At 33.7% G+C, this 10,152-nt stretch overlaps 1 protein-coding gene across 1 annotated transcript; it reads right to left on the bottom strand.

Moving 5' to 3' along the window:
* Positions 1-1,413: 1,413 nt before the first annotated feature.
* On the bottom strand, positions 1,414-7,717 carry LOC140988072 (calcium-dependent lipid-binding protein-like). Its single transcript, XM_073456966.1, has 11 exons — positions 7,345-7,717; positions 6,930-7,031; positions 6,056-6,106; positions 5,619-5,739; positions 4,972-5,093; positions 4,717-4,815; positions 3,816-3,896; positions 3,649-3,734; positions 2,989-3,214; positions 2,124-2,288; positions 1,414-1,981 (listed from the first exon to the last, which is right to left on the bottom strand). The coding sequence occupies exons 1-11, from the start codon at positions 7,447-7,449 to the stop codon at positions 1,631-1,633; spliced, it is 1,509 nt and encodes a 502-aa protein (XP_073313067.1). The 5' UTR covers positions 7,450-7,717; the 3' UTR covers positions 1,414-1,630.
* Positions 7,718-10,152: the final 2,435 nt, after the last annotated feature.

Raw genomic sequence — 10,152 nt, 5'->3', positions numbered from 1 at the left:
AATATTCAGAAAGCACATATATAATATTGGGATGCGCAATCTACGAAATTTGTGAAGAATTGTTCGTGTCAACATGAGGGGGAGTTTACGTGACTGCACTCTTTTTCCCTTACTATGGTTTTTATCCCAATGGGTTTTTCCTAGTAAGGTTTTTAACGAGGCAGTATAAAAACACGTAATGTATACAATCATTATGATCATCATCACAAGGGGGAGTGTTGAAAAATTATTTTAAAATGTGTTAAATATTTGTGTTGAAAATGTGAATGTTGAATGTTGAAAATTAGGTAAAATTAGGTGTTGAATATTGAAAATTAGTGTGTGATGATGTAGGTAATGATGTATTTTATTTTTGGATTATTTGTAAAAATTTTCTATAAATAGATCTCTCATTTGTGAAGAAAATCACAATTGAGTTGAGAGAAAAATATTATAAAGTGTGTAGTGTGATAATTTTGAGAGTTTGAGATTTTTACTTTTTTACCGTAAATTTTTACTTTTTCACAACACTAATAAATTGCTTGGTTGGCATGTACATTATTAGATGGAGCCACACCAGATATTTACGATCTTATCTATAAAGAATATCATATTTAAATAATACAAAGTTGTTGTGCGTGGTATGAACCGTGAATAAATAAATAACCAAACTTTGTCCGCCAACGATTCTCGAAACTTCATTCATCAAATTTTCGAGACACGGTTTCACAATTCAATTTTATAAGATGATTTCATATCACGAATCAATTTTGTGACACAAATATCTTATTTGAATTATTCATGAAAAATATAATTTTTATGTAAAATATTACTTATTATTGAAAATATAAACATATTTGACCCGCCTCACAAAAACATACTAAATCAATTACTTTAATATATTCAAATTGGCATGTTTCATTCCTCGTTTCACCTTTTGATTATTTTTATGCAAAATATGAACTTCAAATCAACAAAACAAAAATTTGTGTGAGACAATCTCACAGGTCGTATTTTGTGAGTCGCATATCTTATTTGGGTCATCCATGAAAAAGTATTACTTTTTATACTAAAAGTATTACTTTTTATTGTCAATATCGGTAGGATTGACCCGTCTCACAGATAAAAATTCGTGAGACCGTTTCACAAGAGACCTACTCAACAAAAAATTACGACATCCTATTAATTGAGCTCACATTTGGACCGGAAACAGATAAGAAAAGCTTTCGATTCTTTCGTTATTTTTCATTTGTCACCTCCTTTTTTATTTAAGATTAGGGGAAACAAGACTACATACATATGTAATTCAAAAAAAAAACGACATACATATTATTTGTATAAAAAAGGTTGAAATAAATGAAAGACTTGATTCATGAAACACGAGTAGAATGAACATTTGTATCAAATACTAAAAGAAATGTTCGCAAGGAGTCGTAGAAAATTACACCAAGCATTTGTATTGGAAGTATCAAAGTTTGATGAACCTTTACACTGCCAAGATTTAACAAACGAGGACACACAATTTCATCCCTCCGAGAAACACAATCATCATCCAAGGTTTCACGATGCATATGGAATGCCACCTAATTAATAACATAATGATTTCACAAAAAAAAAATGAAAAACCTTATTTCACAGAAGATGGTCGAGTCTACAGAGGCTTAGCACCGCCATTTTCGTGGACAGAGTTCACGGGTGTGGAAGATCCACTCCTCCTAGACGCACCAGAGTGCCCTGTAATCGTCCTGCCCATGAACTTTCCAGCTTTACTCAGACCGCTGCCCACAGCTCCGAAGCCACTCCCTACTATGCCTGCACCAGCACCTAAACCAGTTCCCACTAAACCGACACCAGAACCGACTATTGAGGCAGCACCATCGAGGGCATCCATGGTGCTCCCGATTACTCCAGCTTCCTTAAGTTTCTTTCTTTCTTCTATGATCCTCTTCTCTTCTTCAAGGGCAGCCATCTGCTCTTCCTTGTTAAATTCGTGATATAAAACCTGAAAAATCAGGTCAAAGCTCACTAAGAATATGGATAACAAAATGCTACTACTTCACACACTAAGAATTATCACACAATCTAGGGAATTCCAACTTTTCAGGGTAAACAAAGATTTGAAATCGTGATAATAAGCTGGTTACCTGAACTGTTATGGTTCCTCTGTCCTTCTTATCTTTTATTTTAAGCATATCAAGTGCAGGTAGCAACCTCAATTCGATTTCTTTAGCTGTCTCGGCTTCCAGCTCCATCAGAGGTAACTTCGTAATGCCCAGCCGCTTGTCTTGCCCAATGTCTTGATCAAACACCTTTAATGGAAATAAGGATCCATAAGTACAATAGTATAACATGAGTGCCCAAAGATGACTCCACATATATACAAAACAGAAATATTATGGAATAACATAAACTCATTTAGTTTCGTATGCGTTTTCTAACATGCAACTGTAGATAAATGAAAAAGACATAACATATAATTATTTGGCAGAGCTGCACAAAATACTGTCGAGTTCAAGTTGGAGAAAAATATCGCAGGCTGTAGTGGTTCATATAACACCAATATCTGATTACACCACATTTCACTACAAATTCCTGTGTCCGTGTATGGCACATAGATAGATTCGGGTTGCTGATGCAAAATAAAGCCATGAGGATGAAATCACTAAAGACCACATGACATGCTAATAAGTTCCACTGAATCCATCATTCATTATGATTTAACTTTCTTTCAACAAGACCAAGGAGTTTTCCTTACTCATCCTACACATGTAACTGTAGAACATTATTCTTTTTTGAGTACTTATGGTGCCACGGTATGAGGAGATCCTTGAGCACAACCAGTGGAAACATAAAATATTACAATTAATAAGTGCTTAAGAAAAAAGGAAAAGAAAAACGAGACATTACAAAAACCAGACAATAATCAACTTGATGGAGGATGCATGCTCATTTTAAGGGAAGTGGGAGACATCATCGAAGTATTTTGGAGGGAAGCGACGAAAAGAAAACCTCAAGAATGAGAGATTGGGTCTCCTTGTCTTCTGCGATTAACTCAAATGTCTGATTCCAGACAGGATTCAGGTTGTTGTCCACAACCTTTGTTTTGACTTTAACCAATGGACGGATGTGCAGGACAACGTATGGATCAGATTTTCCAATCAACTCCTTATTTTTCAGTTCATTTGCCCTTACGACAGTTACAGTAACCTTTCCCACTGGCTTAAGCTCCAACTCACTGCAATGATTTACCGTAAAAAAACACAATTGTTTAGTTTTAGTCAATCCCAAATACAGGAATTGGATACCAAAAAATAGATGCAACACAGATGGATATCTTAATTTCAGGTTTTAGCAATATTAAGTTGTCCTATGCGTGTAATGGCAGGAATAGGAATGTTGGTTCCCAGACAAAAAATCTTTCAAGAAATAATAAAGCACGTGAAGGATATTAATGTTAATTTTACCACTTTTTTTCCTCGAAAACATACATCAAACTCGTGCTACGTAAGATGATGAATAAAATTAAAATAAGACATTAAGCAATTATCAGTTAACTTTTAAATACTTGAAGGTAATACTGAAGCAATTATCAGTTAACTTTTAAATATGAATAAAAGTTTATGTTTTTCAAATAAGGTTATAAATAACATTTGGATATAAGAAAGCAACCTTAAATCTACAGGAATGCCACCAATAGGAACGACAATTCTGTGGGGCCACTGCAGCATATCTGTTACAATGGAATTAACAGTATCCTAACAGAAATAAACATTGAAATCGTTGGTCAGTCCAAATAAAAAGAATACCATCTGAGGAGGAAAAATATGCAAACTTACATCTATCATATCAGAAAGCCCAGGAAGTGCAGTTAAACTTCCACCAATAGCTTTCAAAGTGTAATCAATCCGTGGTTTTGGCTGAGTAACATGGAGAAGCACAAATGACAACAGTAATTCAATTATAATTTTTTTTTATCAAACCACGTTTCTGTAATATTGCCCAAAACCCTCACCCTTAAATAATGATACCAAGAAACTATGGCTGACACAAACAACACACAAAGGCAAAGCACGGAAAAAATGATTACAGGGTCATTCAACTCTAACTCCACTGAATGTATAAATAAAATTTCACTTCAAACTTAGAAAAGACATATAAAACAAACTATGAAGTATTATCAAAGCTGTAATACTTTTCTCTTTTCTTCTCGTCCAATATGTAATTAAAGTCCAAGAGAAATCAGTCCAAACCAAAAAAATTTACATCATAAACTCAAACGCATCATCTTAACAGAGCATACACGGTCCACCTAGAATGACCTATCATATCTTGTATTTAACTATTCATGTTGAATTTTCAGTAATTTATTTTGATGCATTGAAAAACTAAATCACAGAGGACCAATAAACTAAAAGGCACACGAAGAGACTAAAAAAGTAGCGCAGTATCCATCGCCACAGAAGCCAATCTATTCCTGTTCCCCCACACAGACCCAAACCGTGGGGAGCGAATTTCCATGGTTCAGAAATTTCAATCTACAATAAATACACCTTCCAGGTACCATATTATGATACAACCATTAACCTTTGAGAGTCTCTCAGATAAAGGAAGAATGGTCCAGAAGGTGATAGAATTCGATAATAAGAAATTGGTTTAATTTTTGTCTAGTAATATTTTTCAAACTGTAACCCTTCCGCTGAAAAATAACTTTATTTGAATCAAGGCATGAAGGCATACATCTGCAAGCAGAGCAACGACGACTGCGGAGATGCAAGGAATTTCATCTGCGAGTTGGAATATAGCACGAACTACGGTAAAAACTTGAAGATCCTTCAACTGAAATTGACAGAGAAGATAATTTCATGTTACCATAATCACGCATACGAGTCTATGACAATGAAAAATGAATACAAGTCGTAGAAGAAAAAAGAATGGCAAAAGCAGCATTTTTAGCAACTATGCCAGCTGGGGATAAGTAGTTTGTGCACCAACCTGGATGGGAATGGAAGCAACAAGAGCAGCTTCAACAGCTAGAATAATGCTCGGATCACCACCCCACCGAAGGTCAATATCCATTGTGATTTGACCTTCCTTAAGGTTCTGAACACGAATCCCTGCGTTAATCATGTATGCAGGTGAAGAGGCAGAAACAAACACACATGAAATGATCCATGGTAAATATAAGTAGGAAACACAGGTCAATGAGAAACCCATTACATAAGGAAAAAATATTGAAAACCCCTAAATATTCAATAAATAAAAAACCAACAGTAATTTTCAGCTCGATAATAAGAATGCACTCACATCGTGAAAATCTCAACTCACAAAGTAACTGATACTAGTAATCTCTAAGAATTATGCACGTTTCGAATGATTATTTATGAACAAACCCCTTCAGCAGAGTCTTCAGCACAAATTAAATGATTGCGTTAATACAAAATTAATGGAAACCCACAGCAGTCAAAAAAGAACATTCATTTAACTCAAAAAAAATCACGATGATTATAACACATCAAAGATTCAAGCAAGGCAGGACTTTCATACAAGACAATCATCAAAAAACGCTTGAAACAATTCATCTTATTTAAACCATTAGAGATAGACAATAACATTGGCTAGAGAAATATTCTTGTTATTACCTTCTATTTTTGGAGCCACAGTTCCAAGAGACAGTTTACTGAATTTCAATGAAGTAATTCCCGTCGGTCGATATTGTTCCAACAATGGTTCAACAGATTCTTTAATAACAGCTTCTGCAGCCTGGGGAAGTAGTAACTCGCGAAAATCAGTAATGCAGATTCATAATAGGATCTAACACGAGAAAAAACAAAACTAATCTGCCAAAGAAAAGAGAAGGCAAATGCTACATTATCATAAAAGGCGCCTGGTACGCAACTCGAAGAATTGCAGTATTTGAAGTCATAAATACATGACACTCTATCGACCGAACTTGGAGTAAACAATAAATTATGTGTCCATGCAATCAAAGTTAGCATGCACATGCCTTCTTAAAGCTAATATTGGCAATTATTCATACAAAAGTAAGACTTAGTATATGATATACGAGAGAGCTTACATCAGCAACAAATGGCCACAGTTTGCCCAGTTGTTTGTTCAGCCATTTCACCTAACACATTAAGCAGAGCAAGATAAATATAACAGATTCCCCATATAATAGGAAAAAAGCTGATCATATTTATGTACACTGATTATCAAGTGAAATTTATAGCTGTCGATGTAAGCATACTCCAAATATTTATAGTTGTCGTTGACTCGAAGTAAGCCTAGATGAGCACGTGACCTTAATTTCCAAAAAAATTCCCATTGTCATTTCTAAAAGACACCCAATCTATCAAATGCATAATCAGCAACCATGTTTGGTACAAATTCATTTATTGGTGTCTCCACAACAAAGGATGTGTTCAATTACCGAAAAATACTGACGATATAAACATTTTTAACCGCGAAAATGGCATCTGTGGACAGTAGAGAGCTATGGTACATAATCAACAGTCCATCAGCCCACTATGAAAGTGCAGCAGATCACTGCAAATTAACAATTCAATTTCTTTGTAGATTCAGGAAATAGATTCAATGTTTATTAGCAATGCATTTCACAATATAAGTCCTCCAAAGTCCAGTCCTATCCGTTCAATCAAACTAACTGATACTCCACACAACATAGCCTCGCACCACCCCATGCTGAATCTGGACACCGGATGTTGGCGCATCGAAACATAAAGATTTCTTTCTCCGTCTACAAAGCTAAAATTTTCTCAACATGTTAAAAAAAAATCAAGAAAAGAAAGTGCTAGTGCTAATTTAGACCTAAATGTCAGGAGGAGGCATAAATAGGCTAAACCATGTATAATCCCAGTATGATAAAAAAGTAATCAAAGATTACTTCCATGTTTCGTGGCCCATATGTAAAAAGAATGAAGGACTCTAACTTGCTCGAAAACGGGGAAAGATATCCATTCTGGAAAATTGTCACCGCAAATTTTCTTCAGATCATCCCTGTCAAGTGAGCTAAGCAATTTAATATCAACTGCCTGTCCACCAAAAAGAAAAGAAAAATTCAAACAATTATCAACAACATCACACATTCAATCAAAAGCTAAAACATCAAAATCTAACCAGAAATCACAGGAATGGACTACAGCCTATAACAAGAAGTAAAATCCAAAAAATCACAAACCATTCATCTTCAACTCATAACTAACTTGGGGGAAAAAGGACAAAATATCCCACAAAGATCAAAGATGAATAAAATTATCACCAGAAAACACTAAAAAGCCTGCAAATTTCGCAATGAAATTACTTCAACAAAAACAAAAATCAATTAAAACTAAGAAATGCAAGAACCTTGGCAATACGCTTGTTGCTACGGTAGCGCATCATGTACTGCCAACCCGCCATCAACACGATCCCGGACAGGATCCCCATAAACATTCCCGATATTAAACCCATCACGTTCACTTCTTCTTCCCCAAAAACCCAATCCCTAATATCCTCTAAACTCCCCTAATAACACACAAAGAAACGGAAATATAACTCTCTCCCTCGAACGTTACAAAACCCCGCAGTTGAAATAATATAATTATTATCCCAGAACCTGCTATAACTGTCGAATTATTTCATGTGTCGTTATCAAACATAAAAATTATCATCCACAAGTTTTGAATTTACAAATTTGTCTAAAAGCCCAAACTCCAAAGTTTGGAAATTATTACTGTTTAAAATAAATTTAGGATAGAGCAGAATACTATTTTATTATCCATGTCAACACTTCCTTACAAGGTTCTAGTACACCGCCGTGTTATTATTATTAATTATTATGCATACGCGATTTGTGTGTACAATTTTTTTTATTATTATCGATGGACTAAAGTGAAATTTGATAAATTATGGAGAGACTAAATTGATTGTTGAAATAAAAATAAATAAAAATAAAAGTGTGTGTTGAAATTAAAACAAAAAAATAAAAGTGTAATATTAATATCATATAAGGATAAAATTGGGAAAAAAAAATTAGTGTCATCTTTAGACAGTTATTATCATTTCTCACGTTTAATATAATAGTAAGTATAGATTATTAAAACTAAAGAACCAAAAGGTTTCTTTTATTTTGTCTTTAAGAAAATATACAAACGTGGCTTAGCTTCGGTGGTTTTGTCTAAGAGCTTTCATAGATGAATGTGATCAATTATTAAGTTCCAATTACCATCGGAAAAATCAAAGGAATCAGACAAAATAAATTAATAAGGAATCTAGGATTACAATGGATATCTCAATTAGGGAAGACAATGGATCGATTTGTGTGAGACGGTATCACAAATTTATATCTGTGAGACATATCAATGTGCTTCATATATGGAGTGAAAATAATATTTTTGACATAAAAATAATATTTTTTAATGGATGGATCGTGTAAAATATTTGTATCACAAAATTAAATTATGTGATGGTCTCATATAATTTTTTGTGTTACATTTTTTATTTATTGAATAATGTATATCTTAATCCCTAATTTGAGGGCATGATATATTAGAATTAAAATAAGTTTATTTTATAATGATGTGTTTAAAATGAAAACATATTATTATAATTTTTATTTTGTTAAAGTAAATTTTAATTATTTATTATTTTTTAATTTTTTTATCATATAATAATTAAATTTTAAAAAATATAGAATTTTTAGGAGATATAACTAATCCAACCTAAATTGGGACCACCGAGTTCCAGAGATGAGGTGAATCTGGAGTTTGACCAACGCCCCGTTGAGATCACTAGTCCCATTGCCGACATCCAAGTTTATATTAATTAAATTAAATTAAACTCATTAATTTTGCTGACCGTGGGTATTTCCGTCGAGCTTACACATCTTAAACGGGCCACTCTTGGGCTCGTTTCGAATTGGGCTTTACCTGGCTTATTTAAATTACCAAGCTTGTAGCCGGATCAAGACCATACCTGATATCTAGAATCATTCAAATTAATAAATTGATATCATATATTTTTCTATGAAATATAACTTTTTGAGCTTGCTTTCAAGATTTTGGACACATTGTTCCCACTTAGAAAACTTGCATCAACATACCGAATTAAGAAGGGAAATCATGTCCCTCCTCTCTTTCAAAAATTAGTAGAGAATTAGATGCTACAATATCTCATTTCAACATCAAATCAAATACTTGCTTACATCGTCAATATGTTGCACAAATTATTAATTATTATACTTTAATATTGACAGAGCATTCGTTATTAATTATACGCTCTTTTTTTAGAAGAATTTACATGCTCGTTCATGCCTTTTTTAAATTCAAAAGATAACCAAATATTAGTGTTATTCAAAGCTTGCTGATGTTACGTTTCACATATTTATTCTCATTTTTACCCGAAAATCCGATCCAGATTTCATGTCATCGGCATGACCGGTATCATGTCAGCATTCTGGTGAATATCAAGATTTGCCTAAGATAGAATATTATCGGCCTTTCGTGCTTGCTATGATAACTAACATCAGCGTATGAAGTCATTGAATTATGACCCCTATAGGAAGCATATATGTATTTTCCACGCTTGAAATCTATACTTTCCACGATGTGCAATTGCAAGTAGAACTCCACTATAAATATTGTTGGTGGAACGTTTAAATGAATACAAAATAATACCGAATATATATCGTTTGCTATTACTAGTAAATAGAGTATATATATTATGTTCAATGCATGCATGTCGGAGGATGGAGAGTGTGAAAATGAATAGCAAGAGTAGAAAAGCTAAGTTATTTGGCACACTAACCTGCGTCGTTGGAGTCTTGATACTAGCACTCTACAGAGGGATACCATTGTTGTATTGCACGAAGACATTTACCTCGGAAGGTCAGTATTTGTGCTTGTTTACTTATTCATACAGACATATTTGTGTGTATTAATCGTAGCATATTATATATATTTCTGCTTTGGACAGTATTATAGGATCCATTGTAGTTCTTTGGGGCAACAGCAACGATCAAGACTCCAACTACAGATAAAAATGTTGCAGACCAAGAATCAAGAAATTAAAATGTTCTAAACTTAGGATATCAATGTGATCATATGACGAGACTTTGTTCTAAACTTAAAATCTTTGTGTCAGTCAAATGGACCATAGTCATTGACAAATTAGTTC

This window comes from Primulina huaijiensis, chromosome 11 (genome assembly GCF_012295235.1).
Source record: "Primulina huaijiensis isolate GDHJ02 chromosome 11, ASM1229523v2, whole genome shotgun sequence".
NCBI classification, from domain to species: domain Eukaryota; kingdom Viridiplantae; phylum Streptophyta; class Magnoliopsida; order Lamiales; family Gesneriaceae; genus Primulina; species Primulina huaijiensis.
The sequence above is the reverse complement of the archived record's forward strand: the minus strand, read 5'-3'. Positions and strand labels throughout refer to the sequence as shown.

Coding starts and splice junctions, on each gene's coding strand:
- LOC140988072 (XM_073456966.1), bottom strand. CDS start 7,449: ATGGGTTTAATATCGGGAATGTTTATGGGGATCCTGTCCGGGATCGTG. Junction 2,289..2,988: donor CCCAATCTCTCATTCTTGAG/GTTTTCTTTTCG, acceptor TTTCCATTAAAG/GTGTTTGATCAAGACATTGG. Junction 1,982..2,123: donor GAGGAACCATAACAGTTCAG/GTAACCAGCTTA, acceptor CTGATTTTTCAG/GTTTTATATCACGAATTTAA.